Source organism: Sorex araneus, chromosome 1 (assembly GCF_027595985.1).
Source record: "Sorex araneus isolate mSorAra2 chromosome 1, mSorAra2.pri, whole genome shotgun sequence".
Taxonomy (NCBI): Eukaryota; Metazoa; Chordata; class Mammalia; order Eulipotyphla; family Soricidae; genus Sorex; species Sorex araneus.
This window is the reverse complement of record NC_073302.1, coordinates 52,040,890-52,060,682: the sequence shown is the minus strand read 5'-3', so window position 1 is coordinate 52,060,682 and position 19,793 is coordinate 52,040,890. Positions and strand designations below refer to the sequence as shown.

Sequence of the window (19,793 nt, the reverse complement as noted above, 5' to 3'; positions counted from 1 at the left end):
GTGTTTCAGATTCTGCTGTAATACAGTGGGAGTGTATTTCTCACTCTTTTTGTCTTATTAGCTGATTAATTTGAATTACAGTGAAACAGAATATGTGTTCATATTTGATGGATCTGTCTGGAATTGCAGAAGTCATGCCAATTCGGGGGTGAGGATTGAGGGAGAAGTGAAGTCTCAGAATGTTAGCTGGTGATTTTCTCTTGATGCCTGTCAATTTCCTAAAGGGACTCTAGGGAAGATGTTTTCTTTGTTTAACTTCTAGCTTTATGGTTCTTGAACTACTCATGCACAAAAATCCCATAATCCCACTTGCCAGAGATTCTCATTCATTTGTTAGGAATTTTGTGAAACTCAGAAATCAGTGTATTTCTCCACTGTGTGGTTAGGTCATATGTATATAGTCATTTGTGGATTTATAGCAGAGAGATATTTCTTGAGGCTCTGGTGGTTTAATGATATTAGCAACTTCTTTGGTTAGACTAGGGAGTGTCTTAAGTGGCTTAATCATGTACCTTAGTTGTCACTTATTTAGGAGGTAAAAAAAGTCCATTCCTGGGGCTGAGAAATGGTACAGCAAGTAAGCGTTTGTCTTGCACATAGCCGCCTGGGTTTGATTCCTAGTGTCCTAGATTGTCTCCTGAGCCTTGCCGGGATTAATTCCTAAGTGCAAAGCCAGGAGTAACCCCTGAGTATTGCTGGGTATGTCCTCAAAACAGAAAGAAGTAATTCCTGAGTGTAGAACCAGGAGTACCCCTGGTCACTGCTGGGTATGACCCCCAAGCAAAACAAAACAACAGCAACAAAAATGTCCATTTGTTAGCACCACAGCACCAAGTTTTTATGATGTCCACTGATGGACAGAGAGACCAGGTGTAGATACAAGAGGTGAAAACTTACATTTTAACAAGAGATTTGGGATATGGTGGTTGCCTACTGACCATACTAAAGTTCATATTGCTTAACTGGACCCTTCTTTGGTTTGTGGTTTTTCAACAAGATTAAGAGGTTTTGACTACTTTATTTATTTGAAAAGTCATAAATTTTTTTTTTATTAGTGAATCACCGTGAAGTACAGTTACAGACTTTCGTGCTTGCATTTTAGTTATATAGCGGTTGAGTGCCCACCCCTCCACCAGTGCCCATTTTCCACCATCAATGGTCCCAGCATCCCTTCCACCACCCCCACCCCATCCTTCCCCCACCCCATCCTTCCCCCACCCCACCCCGCCTCTGTGGAAGGGCATTCCCATTTGTTACTTCAAATGATGTTTTTTAAGTTTGGATATCGGGACTGGAGTGATAGCACAGTCGATAGGGCGTTTGCTTTGCACGAGGCTGACCTGGGTTTGATTCTTCTGTCCCTTTTGGAGAGCCCAGCAAGCTACCGAGAGTATCCTGCCCAATGGCAGAGCCTGGCAAGCTACCCGTGGCATATATCGATATGCTCAAAACAGTAACACCAAGTCTGACAATGGAGACGTTACTGGTGCCTGTTCGAGCAAATCGATGAACAACGGGATGACAGTGCTACAGTGCTAAATATAATACCACTTTTAACTACTGTGACTAAATGAAGAGCAAATGCAAGGTGTAAAACTTTATGCCCATGAACTTTAATCTGGTTACACTTTAAAGTTCCTTCTGGTACTTTTAAACATATAGATTTCTCTATTCTACCCAGAGTGAGTGGAGGATCAGCTTCAGACATTGATGCATGTTCACAGTCTCCTAGATGATTCTCAATGTGTAGGTAGTGTTGAAAACTGCTGGCCAGTTGTTGCAGCAAGCATTGCTTTTAGGGAGACACATTTCCAGAGCTGCATAATTTATTTTTTCAATAGTAATAATATTTTATCTAAAATCTCCTGATTCTAAATCTTGGGAAACAATTCAAATGTTAATTTTTTAATTTTACCTTTTTTTGGGGGTGGATGGGGCTATACCCAGTTGTGCCCAGAGCTTACTCTTGTGCTCAGAGCTTACTCTTGACTCTGTACTCAGAAATCACTCCTGGTGAGATTGTGGGGACCATATGGGATTCCAGTGACCGAACCCAACTGCGGTGGCCAAATGCAAGGCAAGTGCCTACGTACTGTACTATCTCTCCAGCTTCCAGTTACTTTTTTTTTTCCCCCAAAAAAATGCCTTAGTAAGAGTTTTCTATAGTTCAGGCTTATTTTTATGTTTCCTTCTCCATTTGTTTGGTTTAAATTTGATGAGTTTGAAGTCCACTTTTCTTGTAACACATTTATATTTAGTATTTAACATTCTTTAATATTGACTACACAGAAAGTGGGACAGAGAACCAATATTTAGCAGACATTTTATTTGTAAAGAAGAGTAAATTAAATTTTTATAATTTATAAATCTTTAGAAGCTCATTTTCTCATTCGGTTTGAATATGCCATGTTTCCTTCTGAAATTTCATCGTGTGTTTTTGCTTTTAATTTTTCCTCTGCATATTCATATCATGGCAATCTTTTAAAGATTCTTCTTCCCTCAGCTGAAGTGAGGAAATAGCTGTGAATTCATGAGCAGTAACTTCTTGTTCCAGAATTTGCGCATCGTTCTGATGTGCCAGACAGTGACTGACATGCACAAATATCAAATGTTAAGAATTTTATTTGTGAGAAGGTTTGATTTGGTGAACATCAAGCTGTACTTTCTGAAAGAAGGAAATAATGAAAAATATTTTTGGCACCTGGTATGTTCCATACTGTGTGGTTAATACCTTGAGTTGATTGAAGTTATATACTCTATAAATGTATTTATTAACGTCTTTGTATATTCTTAATGTAATTTGGATGGAGAGTTAATTTGAAGAACTTAGATGTGCATCTTGCAGGCTAAGGTACTTTGTAATCCCTATTGGTATTTTTTACTTAAAGCAAATGCGTTCTACTCTTAAAGTAAATGTATTCATCCCTTATGACCACTAAAGAGAAAAACAAGAGCTAGTCCCCAGATATACTCACACAAAGTGTGCACACTAAGTTGGTTTGCAATTGGTTTGCAATCAAAATGTAACCAGTTTTAATTCTGGCAGCCAGCTTTATCTGACCATTAAAATATTTTGCATTTTCTCTTATACCTATTTGGAGGTTGAGCAGAGTCAGTCCTGTGAAGAAGAAGACATGAGTGATTTTAGAGCTAGGGGATTTATCCTGATTTATCAGGGTTTACTTATTTGTTTTTCTTATTTGCCACACTATTTAATTAAAGAACAACAACAGCGACTATTTGAATATCTAAGGGGATAATACATGGTTTAAAGCATGTGGCTTTTGACTATGTAATCACTATTCAAATCCCCAGTGTCCCACATGTGGCAAGTAACCTCCAAGTGTCTCCACTGACTTTGATTTTGGTTTCACAGGTAGTTTTCTAGCTGTACCACAGATGTATATTAACACCACAGAAAGGAGTAATTCTCAGCAAACACCAGAACTTGCATGTGTAAATACCAAGGTCGGGATGTATGATTCCAGCAAGCGCATGTATGAGTGCAAGTCAGCCCAATGGTAACTTGTATGCCTCAGTTAAGGGTGGGAGCCCAGGGCCAGAGAGACAGTACTGAAGGTGGGCATTGGTCTTGCATGTGGCTGACCTCAGTCCAAACCCCAGCATGGCATAGGGTCCACTGAGCTCCGCCAGTATCTCTTAAGCTGAAAGCAAGGAGTCAGCCCTGAACATCATCAAGGTGTATCCCAAAAGTAAAACCGAAACCAAACGAACAGAAAAGGTAGCTTCATCAAGTATATGTCTGGGAGAGACAGTGTGTGTAGCACAATGAAAGGAGTACAAGCTTCTATGAGCACTGTGGTTGGGGACAAACATGGCAACCCGAGATCCTCCAGAAGCACTGTAGCTGAGAATATGTGAGCACTGCCGCCAGGTGTGTTCCCAACATCCCATCATTGCAATAGAATTCAATAGCATGTGCCTTCTACGTAGTGGGATTGTGTGTTTGTGTGTGTGTGTGTGTGTGTGTGTGTGTGTGTGTGTGCGTGATAGTTTTTATGGACACTTACTTGAAACGGACATGAATGCAGAGAAAGAGAGAAGTACATGCTCGAGAGAGAACACAAATTTCTTCAGACTAAAAATAAGCAAGCAAAGAAGCATGGAGCCAAGCTAACAAGGTACATGTTCAAGAGAGAACATAGGCTTGAAGAACAAGCCAGGATATTCCACCCCCCAACCACCCACCCCAATTTTTTTTTAAGTTAAATCACCATGAGAAATGCAGTTGCAAAGCTGTTCATGACTGGATTCCAGTCATATAATGTTCCATCATCTATGGGGATATTTTCTCTTTTTTTTTGTTTTGCTTTTTGGGTCACACCTGGCGATGCACAGGGGTTACTCCTGGCTCTGCACTCAGGAATCACTCCTAGCGGTGCCCAGGGGACCATATGGGATGTTGGGGATCGAACCTGGGTCGGCCGCGTGCAAGGCAAACGCCCTACCCGATGTGCTATCGCTCCAGCCCAGGGGATATTTTCTTATAGTAGTTATCAACTTGAGAAAACTTGACCTTGATACAGTACTTTAATCTGTTGTCCATATTCAAGTTTTGCCATTTCTCTCTCTCTCTCTTTTTTAAAATTTGGTCTTTTTGGGTCACATCTGGCAATGTTCAGGGGTTCTCCTGGCTCTGTACTCAGGAATTACTTCTGGCTCTGGGGACCATATTGGATGCTGTTGATCGAACCCAGGTCGACCACATGCAAGGCAGATGCCCTAGCAGCTGTACTAGGCTGTACTATCACTCGGTCCTGCCATTTGTTTTAATAATGTCTTTTGGGGGTGATGGCCATACCTGGTGATGCTCAGGCAAACCATACATTACTGAAACTTGAATCCAGGTCTCCTACATGCAGTGTATATGTCCAGCACTTTGAACTCTCTGTCCAGTCCCAATAATGTATTTTTCATATCTTTTTGTCCAATTTTAGAATCTGAGGATCAAATGTTACCTTTGTCATATCTTTTTAGTCTTTTAAGGTTTGAAACTTTACCTCTTGCCTTTCTTAATTAAGATTGACACTTTTGAATACTCTAAAAGTGATACTATATCCTTCTTTGGCTCTCACTTCTGGAGAAGATAGCAGTGTTCCTCCTACTTCTGTTTAAGAGCATGCCTGAGATGGAGTCCTTTATGCAAAAGTCCTCTTAAGACTTAATACTTAATCTTAATTGCAGTTTCTCCAAAGTGGAATTTTAAACCAAGAGCCTATAATTTCCTGGTCATTGCTGGTGAGGTAATTATGATAATATCCACTCCCATCTTCCCCACTCATGACTTGCCTAGGGAAAAATAACTTTCCCTGAAACATTTTTCCCTCCTTTCCCAAACTCTTTGCAACCTTTCAGCTTACTTGATGGGATTCAACCTAAATCATGAATTCTTTTGTAAGGTCAATTAGATCTTTACGTTTATTCAGGTGAATCTTATGTTTTAATAGTCACTAGTGATTTTAATTTTGTTTATCCAAGTATTGGTTCTTTTATTCTACTATTGTCATTTTGTGTAATCACGAAATACTTGCCCTGCATCAAATTCACAACCACTTCCCTCCAGCCAGTTGTCAATGTATTAATTCCTTAATGGAGGTAGTCCAACCCTACCATTACATTTATATATATATATATATATATATATATATATATATTTTGGTTTTTGGGTCACACCTGGCGATGCACAGGGGTTACTCCTGGCTCTGCACTCAGGAATTACTCCTGGCGGTGCTCAGGGGACCATATGGGATGCTGGGATTTGAACCCGGGTCGGCCGCGTGCAAGGCAAACGCCCTACCCGCTATGCTACATTTATATTTGTAGCAGTAGAGAATAGAGCTGGGCTTTAAATACGAAAATGGCAAGAGTTCCCAGCTAACCAGTTAATCTGCAGATTTTGAGTTCATGCCTTTATAAATTCTGATTTAGAAAGCCTAGGTCCTAGGCTAATGTTGATACTATACATCTATTTATTTTTTAAGATGTTCAAGATACTTTATTACGGCTGGGTTTGTAAATCATTGACCAAATAAAGTGAAATATAAATATCTTGGTATTTCATAGTGACATTAAAAAATATTATCTTTCATGGGGACTGGAGCAATAGTACAGTGGGTAGGGCATTTGCCTTGTACGCAGCCGACCCGGGTTTGATTTCCAGCATCCCATATGGTCCTCTGAGCACTTTCAGGGGTGATCTCTGAGTGCAGAGCCAGGAGTAACCCCTGTGCATTGCCAGGTGTGACCCAAAAAGGAAAAAAAAATTATCTCTCCATACTTGCATCTCTTTAGCATCGGCACAATGATTCTTTTTGTTTTGTTTTTGGGGTTACAGATGGCTTACTCCTGTCAGGGGGTCGGTGGGGATCATTTGGATTGGTTTTATACCAGGCAAGCACCCACTATATTGTCTCATCAGCCTACAAAGCAGAGGCAACCTGCCTCTGTTCTCTCATGTGACAGGCAGGGATAGTCACTACTCTACTAATGAGGATGGCATCTATTTTTTTATAGCTGTCTAATATTCCATAGTGCGTATATACCACAATTTCCTTATCCACTCATCTCTCCTGGGCCCTTGGTTTGTTTCTTGATTTTGGTTATTATAGAGAGCACATCCACAAACACAAGTGTACTTGTGTATTGTCATCAATACCTAATGATCATATTTTGGGGCTAGATATCAAAGATTGGAATCACTGGGCCATGTCAAAGTTCTATATTTCAATTTTTGAGAAGTTTTTGTATGATTTTCCATAGAGGGTGATCTAGAGGGCAGTGCTTCTGACACTTGATGAGGTTTTATTTTTCTCTAAATCCCCAATAGCTCATTTATGAACTGTTTGACAGAGCTTTTTCCTCAGTGGTATGAGGTGATAGCTCTTGTCATTTTGGGTTGCATTTCCATGATACTCAGCAGTGATGAACACATTTTCATGTGCAGGTCGGCCATCTTTATGTCTTCATTGAAAAAGTGTCTATTCAGTTCCTCTGTCCATTCTTTGATGGGATTATTTGTTTTATTGTTGAGTTCTCTGAGTGATACTTTATAGAACTTGAGTTATCTGTGCAGACATTCTCTCTCATCAGGTAGCGTGTCTTTTTTTTCACTGTCATTTCACAGTGCAGAAACCTCTTTAGTTTGATGTATTCTCACTTAAAAAAATTTTTTTGAAATGCCACTCATTTAAAGTGCGTATAATTATTATATTCACCAAGTTGTTTACTATTGCTTCTAATTCCTAAGTACTTTCATCAACCTCCAAAGATACCCCACCCCCATTGTCAGTGATTCCCCAACACCTGCTCTTAATCCCTGCAAAACTCTACTTCAATATTGGTAGACTTACCTATTCTCGACATTTCCCCAAAATGAAATTACAGTTACGTGTTTTTTTAAAAATATTTGTCTTCTAACATTTAGCTTAATAGTTTCAAAGTTCATCTATCTTGTAACTTCATTGGTACTTCATTTCTTCTGAAGGTGGAATATATTTCCATTGCATCGTGTGCCATGTTTTATATAGTTTGTAATATTTTTATATGCTTACCAATACTAATGAACTTTCAGTGTTTTGTAGTTTACTCTTATTCTGAAGATAAATTTCTTTTTGTTGCATTCTGGAAAATAAGCCTTAGTCTTTAATTAAGCCTATTTACAATGGGATATTTGCAGTTTTATAAGTGTAGCAAACCAATGGTAATCAATAAAATTTGATTTCAAAAAGTATTTGTTGTTTTCATTTCTGTGCAAATTTCTTTATTGCATTTACTGTTTCTATTGAGGTTGCTTAGAATCCTGTTACTTAAAAAAATTGACCATCAGTTATTATATGGCTTTGCTTTTGGAGGAGCTGATTATTTCAATAGTGGAGCATATTAACAAAAGATATTCCCCGAGGTGCAGATGTTTGGTTTTACTTAGCATAAAGTAAGCATGACACCATTATCAAATAATTTGTATTACATAATCAAGCTGCCATAAGGGAATAGAACTGTTTATACACATTAAGATATTTTTGTTTTGCTGAAGATAAAGAACTTTGTTCTCAGGGATTCCCATTTCTGGGTAGAATATGCCTTAATATAATTGCTTTTTAGAATGGTTTTTACTTTATATATCTTGATATTTTGAAGAAAAGTAGGAGGTAACCAAACTGAATTTTAGCAGTTACCTTAGATATAGATTATATTCACTGGTACCTATCCTTTTGTGGGCAGTGGGGACGGGGGGAGGTGTCATAGATTAGGAGGGTGTCATAGATTTTGAAGTCAGAAAAGTAAGTTTCTGACTTTCCCCTAGAAAATGTGCACACACATTTCTATTCAGTATTGTAAATGTCATTTCAAAGGACTTGTGAATTCTTGCTTTACTTGGTAAGTGAACATCTCCATAGGAAAATCAGAAAAAAGAGAATAGAGTGGAATATCAGTGTCAGAGCTGCCCCCGAGAAAGCCCAGTGCCTTTACGGTGCTGATAGGAAGAGGCAGAGAAGGAAGGGAGGACAGTAACCGGGGAAGCAGAGCCAATAGTACTTTATAAGGGCCATCTGTCCCTTTGCAGTTTGATTCTTTCTGATGAATGAACTGGATATTTGGCTTCTGTTTTCATTTCCTCTTTTCTCCCCTTTTTCCCTCCCAAGGAAGTCTTTGTTCAGATTTTGTGGTTCTAATCACCTGGGATTTACACCTGGGATTTACAATTGGATTTTTAAAAATAAGCTACACATACTATTCAGTCTCCCACTTAGACACAACCTCTAAAAAATGCTTTTTATATCCTTTCAAATGTACACATTTAATGTAAGGTCTGGCATGATAATTTGTGGGTAAATGTCTTTAAGACCATAAATGTCTTTGGCTTTATTAGTCCATTTGTTTTATCTCTAGTTTGTTTGCTTTTTTAGTGATGACATATAGCTTAATATTTAAAGTTTTGGAAACCTGAGCTATTTATGTTTCCTCCTAGCCTTGTATCTAAAATAATCCCAGACTTCTGACATTGGCAGATATTTCTGCGCTGAAATCCTGCCTCTCTAAAATAGGAATTCAGAGTAAAAAAGTTCAGTGTGAGGGCAGAATCATTGGAATATGAATTTTCAAAGGAATCTTATTACCCTATTGACTTTGAAGACCCAAAGGAAAAATGAAATTAATTAAAAATGTCAAAATTTAAATCATTTTTGCTCTAAGTCTTTTTTCCCCTGTGGGAGCTGGTGTGGAAAGGATAATACGCATTTGTCTTAAAAAACTGTTGAGTGTACAATGATTCAAAATCGTTATTTTTCTCTATTTAAAGTGATACCCATTGTAGAATCTTCATAATAATTTTTATTTGTCATTTTTCAAACTTAAAATATACTATTCCTCCCCCGCTCCTTCTCCTCCCCAAATCCCTTTTGGCTTTTGACCAGCACTTTCAAATCAAAATTCAGAGCAGGTAGAGAAATGCTTTTAAAATGCATATTGCTGTAGTAAGTGCTATACTATGCTTCTGAAAGAGCCAGGGTCACAGCTGCATACATGAAAATGCATGGTGACTGCAGGCATTGTTTCCTCCACAGAAAAGGCAATCTGTGTCTGTCACTGAATTTATGATGTAAATCAAACCAGAGCTTCCCTGTATTTAGAGATGTAGCAGAAAGGTTGAGGTGACCTAAAGGTTATGAATAACTTTTCGCATTTTGATTTGCCTACCACAAGACCAATCCCCCTCCCCCCTTTTCTATTAAGATTGATGTATTTATACTTGGAAAGGTGAATCTAGTTTCATGCCTTATTTTATCATTGCCTCAGTGCTTGTCTAGTGGAACCATGAATTTATCATTTATTTCTTGCCCACTCCATTCTGTTGAGATGCATGTACTGCTCCCGTTGTTGACAACATTATCAAAGAGTGGTGAGCACTGTGGCCCTGGGTATCAGCTCTGCTGGCTTTGTGCTTGTTTTCTCTGAACAGTGTGGATTTTGATATGGTATACTAATGAACTCATCAGAGTTGTTTTTCTGTAATCCAAGGAGTTTAAAAAGATGATTTGGAGAAAATCCTGTCTGGGTATGTTTCATTAATTGTAGGCATGCATTTGACACTAAAAGGAAGCATAAACTTAGATTCGGGTTTAAAGCTCTTCTACTCTAAGATACAATAGTTTCCCATTGATGAGTACTTTCTCATTTTGGACACTATATTAAAGGCCTTACTTAAAGGAGTAGTTAAGACATTTCCAGATCATGAAATAGGAAAGTATCAAAGAATTGGCTCATTTGGGCAGAAGGGGTGAAAAGTATAGTAAAGGAGGGTAGAGGCCAGTGAAGGATGACTTGGTTTTCTGACTTGTATAGGTTTAAAACTTATTCAGTCTAACGCTCTTTTCAGAAGATAGCAGAATTTATTGGCTGTCTGAAGAGTTGGGAAATTCTTATTCAGATATTTCTCTGGATTTGATGTAGGCAGGTAGATAGGGAAAGGCCCCTGGTAATGAAACTTAGATTATCAAGGTCTCCGGGGAGGAGAATCCTGAGACTGACCCAACCTGTGGATACAGGAAACGACCTGATAAGACCTTCAGCAGACCCTGAGGAGGTTGGACCCCTCCCCATGAAGTTCCTCCATTCCCTCTGACCTCTCCCGGATCAAGACGAGCTGTAAAGAACCTATAAAAAACAGCCCAATAGTCCATTCAAAGCTCTCTCCATCTTCGGAGGAGCCTGCGTTCTTCCTTGAGCGAGTTACTCCTACTGGTTTTTCTTTTCCACTTATCCCTTCCTCCTTCCCTAAGACCTTCTAAATAAAATCTGCTACTTCACTGCTTGTCTACTCCTGAAATTCTTTTCTGAGAGCGAGACAAGAACCCAGTAACCCTGGGTCCCGGGTGTTTGAGGCGGTTGGAGAGAAAGTGACCGTCTTTTTCCTCCCCGCTTCACGTAAGTCACTCGTGGGGCCCACCGACATCAGATTCATTCTGGATACAGCTTTAACTCTCTCTGAAATAAAAAAATTATAGGATAGACAGGTTTGAAAAAATGTAAGAGATTTAAAAAAAAATGGCACCACATCCAACTGTGTTCAGGACTCACTCCTGGTTCTGTGCTCAGGGATCATTTATGGTGAGCTTGGAGAACCCATATGGTATGCTGGGGATTGAACCCGGGTTGACTGCATGCAAGACAAACATCCTATCCATTATACTATCTCCCCGACCTGAGAAACTTCTTCTTATTGGACACTGAATATAGAACCATTTAAGCTTGGCCTGTAGGATTATTAGCTGATGAGAGCCATCTTTACCACATTCCACCATTATAGAAACTGGTTCTACCTTTCATTCTGAAGGCTAGGGCTTAAGTGGGTAGTTTACGTTATGTACCTTTAGCACTAGAAGTTATTTAGTTTGATATTCTCATTTTACATATGAAGAGACTTTGCCCATAAAAGATTAATTCTCTTTTCTGAGATCACATGATTTGTTGCTGAGCCAGAATGTAAAACTCTTCTTTTCCTTTTAGTATTTCACCATATTGTTTTACTTCCAGTTTTTTCTCCCTGTAATATGAGTGTATCAGTATAACAGTAAATTATTCCGATGATGTACTTTGTAAACACTGTTTATATAATTATAATTAAAACATTGTCTTTTATTTGTGTTTTTTCAAAACTTGTATCTCATTATCTGCTACTGTTAATTTTACAAGTGATCAGGTGGATTGGTCAACCTACTGATTATTTTGATTAAGTTTCTTAGTCAACTTTTTATCATTTAAATAAAAGATTTGGGGATAACTGAAAATTTAAAGCATAACCTAGGTTTCATTTTGGTCTCTTTTTTGTGTAAAATTTTTTCTGTTTTTGATCAGTAGTGCGTATGAGAACAAAGTTAATTTGGTTAAATGGTGGCTCTTTCCATTTACCTTGATCTCTCTCAGGTTTTTTTTGAAGAAGTGGAATGGGGACCTGGAGGAAGGCTTAGAGACTAAAAATGCCTCCCCAAAACTCTGTTTCAAAAAGACATTTGTGATAATACAGTGGGTAAGCCTCTTGCCTTGCACATGCCTAACCTGAGTTCCATCCCTTGCATCCCCAGGTCCCCAAGCCCTGCCAGGAGCAATTCCTGAGTGCAGAGCCAGGAGTAACCACAAGTATTGCCAAGTGTGACCCCAAAATTAAAAAAAAAATAGACATCATGCTTCTATGTTCCTTGCAGCCCTGTCCACAATAGCTCAATTCTGGAAACAGCCTGAATTCCAAGAAGAGTTGATTGAAAAGAAGCCATAGTATATACACACAGTAGAATATTACTTGGGTATAAGAGAAAATGAAATCATGCGGTTTGCACCTACTTAGATAGAACTGTAGAGCATCGAGCAGAGGAGAGGGAGAAACACAGAATGATCGCCCTTCTAGTGGGATATATAGAAGCAGAGGGGGAATGACAAATGGCCAAAGACAACAGAACTGGTTTAGAGAACTGAACTTTTCATGAACCGAGGGAGTGTGGGTGGTGATTGGGGACGGGACCCTGAGCCAATGGTGGAAGGAAGTGGCACTCTGGTTGAGGGAGTGGTATTGGAAATTAAAAATAAAACCCACACAGGGGAAGAAAGCATGTAGCCACACGTTTGATCCCTGATGCTCTCCACAGTCGTATAGTTTTTGTTCCCCAGCACTGCAGTAGACTGTGTCATCTGTGCCATGCTGCCAGCTGCACCTACAGTGTGTGACGCAGGGAACAGCACGACAGAATAGAGATGTGTGGGTCCTGGGGCAGGAGGGTAACAACTGGCGAACCCTAGAACCAGGCAAGAGTGAGCCACGGTCATAGCATGTCAGCAACAAAGGGAAGGGAAGAGTGGAAAATGTGGAATGACTATCAGTAAGTGAGAAGGAGAGGGAAATAGGAAAATTTGAATAATCCATAAATTTAATAGTCTTTGAATACATCAAGAGTGAACTCTGCTTAGCCTTATGACATCTAATGCCCTAATTACAACATTTTAAGTAGGTAAACTATTTTATTTTCTGTCATATCCAAATTAACATGTACATGAGTTGATGCTGTTTATTTATTTTGGACTTGATGCTCTGTTTGCAAAGGAATAAATTTACGGTTGTTTTCCATTTTAACGTCTTTGAGTTCCTACTATATTATTTATCTTGTGAACCTAATGTTAATATTTGATGACTGTATTTTCATAAGAAACTTAAAATTTTGTGCATGGTTGAAGGTAGAACCATTTAAAAAAAAACTCAGGGTTGATGTTATGTTTTAATTGGTTTTGTCTCTCAGAGGGAGTGCTTGTCAGTTAATTCACTGCAGTGTTTCTTTTTATTTTATTTGTCCACTGTTATTAGATGCAATGTTTCTTAACCAGGAGACATTTTTCTTCCCTTTTAAAAAATTTCTTTTAATTTAATTTTATTTTGGGCCATGCCTGGTGGTGCTTAGGTCTTATTCCTACTCAGCACTCAGGGATCACCCATGGCAGGCCTGGGAGATTATGTGGGATTCTGACTATTGAATCCAGGTTGGCCATTTCTAAGACAAGGGCCCCACCTTCTATACGGTCTCTCTGGTCTCCCATATTTTTCTTCCTTTAGGGAACAGTTAGTAGTTTTGGAGACATTTTTGATTGTCATGATTAAGGAAAATGCTATTACATGCAGTGGGTAGACACTTGGAATGCTTTTAGACATTTTAAGGTACCTTGGATAAAAGTTTCCTGGATCTAAATGCCTAGTGCTAAGATTGAGAAACCCTCGGGTACAGCAATTACACCATAAAGTATATTGAATTAAACAATGAATCTATTCTGTTACTTACCTATTAAGCTCTGTATATTGTTTTGCAAGTATATTTACATACACAAGGGAGAATTATGCTTTGCTTTATTATGCTTAATGTATTAAAACAAAAATAGACAATAATAATTTTTAGGTAGCTGTACTTAGTTGAAATAGTATAGTCAGATGTTAGCAGTGAGTCTACATTGGTCTTTTCCTTTCTTCCCTTCTCTCCTCTTCCTTCCTTTCTTTTCTCTCGCCTCACTTGTCATGGTCACATGTGCATGGTGTGGCACTTGCTGAGGATCACACATCAGTTTGCATGAGGCTTGTATACTCGGGTGTGGTGCTTGCTGGTAGTTGTACACTTCACTTGTGGTGCTCACAGATGATTTGTGCTCCAGTGCCATTGGGGGTTACACTCCTCAGGTGTATGCACATTGCTGACAGCAGTGCACTGGAAATTGCTGGAGGGACGGGGGGGTCACAGACAGCAGAGCTACCAGGTACAGGTAACAGAGCTTCCAAGATTGGGTTCTGGGCATGTGGAGGCACCTGTGACTGAACTCTCAGCCTACGCTTTTAAGGCAGGAACTTTACCATGGAGCTATGCCTTTGGCCCCAGCCAGTGTTCTTATTTTAGACTTTCTCCTTCAAGATTGGAACTTCTTGTAATCAACAGTATATTGTATTGTCTGAAATATTTCTACTGGGATCTTACAAAATGATAGCTCTGGAAAAATTAGTTATCCACAACTCTAAATCACTAATCTGGATTATGCCGATTCTGCCATGTTTTATGTAATATCATCTGTAGACTTTGAGCCTGAGATACCAAATATAATGTACTGAATTCATTATTTAGCAGAACTAGCATTCAGCTTCTTGAAACAATGGTTGTTGCCCCAACCCCAGTGATATAACACTAAATTATAAAATTTGTTTGCCAAATATGTGTATTCTTTTTTCTAATTTTACTTTAGACACACTCTTTTTCCTATTTACTTAATTTGGACAGAACTGGCTTAACAAGGAGATCAATCCTTAATAGTTTATTTGTGGGTGTGTTTTTGTGTGTGGGTGAGGAATGGAAAGGCATCGGGGATGATTTGAATAAGAGTACTTAAAAACTCATTGCTTTATAATCACATAAAGCCTATGTGAGAACATATTTGAATTTTTTTCCCTTGGTATTTGGGTCATAACTGGTGGTGCCCAGTGTTTCCTCTTGGCTCTGGCTCAGGAATCACTCACGGTAGGTTTGGAGGATCATATGGAGTCCTGGGGATGGATTCTGGTCAGCCACATGTAAGGCAAACACCCTACATACTCTACTATTGCTCTGGTCCAGATTTTCTTCTTAAATGATCATACATGCTGCAGTTAACCAGGGAAAGGGCGAATGGTCATGTCTGATATTCTCATTGGAATACGGTGTTTATTATAAGAAATCTATGACTAATATAATTTTAGTTGCTGTTCTTTCCTTTTTATTCATATTTAATTAAGCATGATGGACGAAACTCTTCCTTTAAGAAGTTCAGCTGGTGTGACAGGCCTTTCAGGATTTATAACACTCGCTCTGTTTTGCCTCTGGTAAACCCAAGTAGAAGCAAATTCTAAGTAATTTTACTGCCAAGGAGTTTGAAATTGGGAAGTGTGATTTTCATATGATTCCCCCACCGCCCATTTTGGCATAAACCATTGTTTGGAGCAATTCCTCAGCAATTGCACTAATCTGATGAGGGAGATAAGGCTTATTCTTTTAATATAGGAGACTGCCCACATGTGGGGTTTTTGTGCATGACCTGCTGGGTGAGGTTGAGAAGAAAATGGAGAGATAATGTTACAGTGCCCAGACATTGTAGCAGTGGTAGAAAGCTGCTTATGTTGACACGGATGTATGTGCTGTCAGTGGCTCATACTTGAGTGTGACTTAATTAACACAAATTGCTGTGCTGGCTTTTAACATGAGTTTTTTTTTTTTCTCCTACTTATTTTTTTAAAAATTTTTATTGAGTCACCATGTGGAAAATTACAAAGCTTTCAGGCATAAGTCTCAGTTTTTCAATGCTCAAACAACCATCCTTTCACCAGTGCACATATTCCACCACCAAAAAAACCCCAGTATACCTCCCACCCCCCCAACCCTCCCAGCTCCCCCACCCCGCCTGTGTAACTGATAAATTTCACTTTACTTTCCCTTTACTTTGGTTACATTCAATATTTCAACAAAAAACTCACTATTATTGTTTGGAGTTTCCCCCCTAGAATCAGACCTGAAGAGATATGAGGTCGTGCAGCCGCAATAGCGGCCATGCAGTTTTGGATTTCTGTATTTTACTTAGTCCAGGGAAATTTGTGGCAGAAATTGGATCATTGCAAGCTCGTACCTCTCATTAGTGGTCCTTGTAAGCTGGCGGTCGCCATGCCCTTCACCCCCGCAAGGAAAAGGCGAGAGAGAAAAACCTTTCCCCTCCTGGGCAGACATGGGGCCTCAGCTTAGTTCATAGTCTAGAGACATTTCTGCAAGAAGCTGCCGGTACCAAAAGTAGTTTAGCTGGCTTCTGGGATCATGCTTGTGCAGCTGCAGAGAGGCCGCACATGTGCGGCACTGGGGTCACATCTCGGCAGAGAGTGGGGCCGGTACCGCCCCCTTCTCGAGAGCCTCTGCGTATCCCATTACTGCAAGCTCGTACCCTCATTAGTGGTCCTCATAAGCTGGCGGTTAACATGAGTGTTTTGAGGTAATGATTCTGCTGTACTTTTTTTTTTTTTTTAATTTTAAGGCTATACCCAAAGGTGAAGTCCTTAAGTAATTAGTACCCAGTGGCCTTTTGGTATTTTCTGTTCACAACCTCTAATTTTATAAAACTTGTGAAAAGGAAGTAACTTCTGTTGCTGTACTTTTTGAATTAAGAAAGACAACAGAAATTAGAAAACTTCCCAACTCCTGACTTCATTCTATATTTTTCATTTGTGGTTCTCAGCCTTGGCAACACCTTAGAATTGTTGCAGCAGTTTTTAAAAATTATTGATATAATTTTTATATCTACCTTTACTTCTAGCACCCTCAATATGATTGAGACCTAGACATCAGTATTTTAAAGAAACTCCATAGATGACTCTAGCATGCAGCTTGGGTTTACTACTGCTTTGTAACTAACTGTATGTCAGAGTTCCCCAGAGAGCTATTGATTGAGTTTGAGAATTTACTTGCATTTCTAACAAATTCCCATGTGAAAAGCTGATATCACTGGTCTGTTATTTACTTGCTTTGTTTTTTGGCCTTATCCAAATGGTCCTCAGGACTATTCCTGGTTTTGTACTCAGGGATAGATCCTTGCAATGCTTTAGGGACCCATGCAGTGCAGGGGATCAAGCCCAAGACTTCTAGAGGCAGTGTGCACTCCAGCCTTTAAAGTTATCTCCCTACCTCCCACCCTTTTAAAAAATCATCATGAATGATATGTAACATAGGTTAAAAATTATGATTAAAATTGCACATGTATTATTCCTTTTATGTTAAAAAGATTGATTCTTGCTCTCTATATTTTTACAATTAGCATTTTAAATTTAATTAACATGTTTCTTGGTAGAAAAACCATGTCAATAATAAAAAGCTATGTAGTAGTTTACAGTTTAAAAAGCTGATGAATTAATGGTATCTATAGGCCGTTTGAACTATTTAAGTTAACTTGTTTGTACTTTTTCTCTTCTTAAATTTTTCATCACTTGAGAGTCTTTCAGATTTCATAGTTTATGTTTTGTAAAGCATTTCAGGATATCTTAATGGTCAGTCTTGAATAAAAATATTTATTTTTGCACAGTAGAAATTTTATACAGTTTCAGTTCGGACAGTTTGTTGTTTGAGACGGGAGGAATATTTCCTCTTCTTCATCTTAAATATGCTGGGGAAACAGAGAGACATAAATCAAGAAGAATGCCCTTAGGGAGAATAGAGGGGGACAGAGAGTGCTTACAAGTTGGGTATGATGTTAGAAAAATTGGAACTTTTGGATTTCAGAAGAAGAGCAAGTGGAGGATGTGACCATGACTTTCAGAAATGAAGAAATCGAGGGTATAGATCGAGACAGCCACTGGGTTCAGAAGCAGGTCCAGATCGCTACAGCTAGTATAGGGCCAACATCTGTTCTCAGAAGTGGGTCTGCAAGTTTCATCATCATCATCATCATCATCATCATCATCATCATCATCATCATCATCATCATCATCATCATCATCCTGTTGACTGTCGAATTTCTCGAGCGGTCTCAGTAACCTCTCCATTCATCCTATCCAAGTCTCATAGCTTTTAAATTTTTCTCTAACAAGGGTTAAAGGGTTAAAATTCGAATGAATTCTGCAACCACTGCAATCAACGATAGTATAGTGATAATTGTGAATCCTGAAAATAGTTTCTAGATGGTGTTGTTTTTTGTTGCTGTGTTTTGTTTGTCTCTATATTTGGTTATGGAGAATGCATAGTCCTGAAATGACAGCTCCATTGTGACTCTGTTTTCAGAAATCATCCTCAGCCTTTGATCACTGTGCTTGAACACAGACCTGATTGCTGGCCAGTACTTCTGCAGCAGCTGACAGTTTTTCTGCAGCAATGCCCTGAAAGGTAATGTAATGTAAAATAAGCCAGGGAGATGGAATGGGATATGCTAATTTTTTTTCCTTAGCTGCTCAATCTTTAATATTTTCTCCTGAAGGAAAAAAAAAAAAGCCTTAGATCAGGCTATAGTTTTCTATTTTCATTTTAAGTGTAAGAGAGAAAATCCTATGAGATTTGTTGATTATTGAAATATTAAATATGTGAAAAGCTTTCATTAGGAGGAAATTATTATAAGAAGTCAAGCATCGGTTAGTTAGGAAAGTTAATGGAAATATTTCCGGATCCTGGCAAGATGACAGATAAATGAAAATGACATACCCTACTCTTCACATTTGCAACTAAGCGATTAATGAAATGAAATATAGACCTTGAAAATGGACCAGGGCACCAGAGGGGCCACGACTTCCAGGGAGCGGTCAAGGAGAGTAGGAATAATTTTTGTTTGTTTGTTCATTTTATGGTCACCCAGCTGGCTCAGGGTGCCTGCCTCTGTACTCAGGAATTACTCCTGGTGGGGCCCAGGGGGACCATATGCAATGCTGGGGACTGAACCCAGGTTGACTGTGTGCAAGGCAAGTGCTGTATTATTCTCCAATTTTTGTGAACAGGAATAATTGTGAATTTTTTTTTTTAAAGGGTCAGTGGTGTTGGGCATTAGGCCACACTTGGAGGTGCTCAGGGATCACTCTTAGCATTGATGGGATCCACATGCAGTGCTGGGATCTAGCTGGAGTCAGTTACATGCAATTCAAGTACTTTATACCTAAATTATGTCTCTGACTCTGAATTGAATATTGCTTTTAAGGGCCGAGGGAGGCTTATTTATTTGTTTATTTAAAGTAGAATGTGTCTATAGATCTTTAGCATCACCCTAATTGTATTCATCTGTGACTACTATTGAGTAAGCTTACTTAATTTTTTTAAAAGATTTATTTTTTTTATGAAACTGAGAAATGCATAAATTGATAATGATGTCATGGTTTTCATGTGTAGAGGTCATCTATCTAATACATGATTTTCCAGGGAAGTGAAATAAGGAAAGCAACATTAAATGTCGAATGGGAGTTTGGGCTCAAATCTCAAGTTTTTGACTCTCATTCTGGGGTAATTTTTTGTACTTTCTCCTTAGTGAAGGCTTATATAGAAACATGCACAGGTACTTTCTTTTTAAAACATTGTTAGAAATGCTTTAATTTCTATGGGGAGTCCCAAAGAGATAGTATAGCAGGCAAGGAGCTTATCTTGTATGTGACCTACCTGGGTTCCATCCCCAGCATCTCCATATGGTCCCCCAAGCACCATCAGGAGTTATTCCTGACTGCAGAGCCAGGATTAATCCCTGTGCATCTCTTGGTGTGGCCCCATAGCCTCCCA

General features: G+C 38.9%; 1 protein-coding gene across 2 annotated transcripts in view; it reads left to right on the top strand.

The window, feature by feature from the left end:
* The window catches only part of FOCAD (focadhesin), a 323,158-nt gene that overhangs the window by 75,367 nt on the left and 227,998 nt on the right, over nt 1-19,793 (top strand). For both annotated transcript variants that reach the window (XM_055131110.1, XM_055131118.1), the window contains exon 6: nt 18,324-18,425. In XM_055131110.1, coding sequence (XP_054987085.1) covers nt 18,324-18,425 — 102 coding nt within the window. The remainder of the gene's footprint in view (nt 1-18,323; nt 18,426-19,793) is intronic.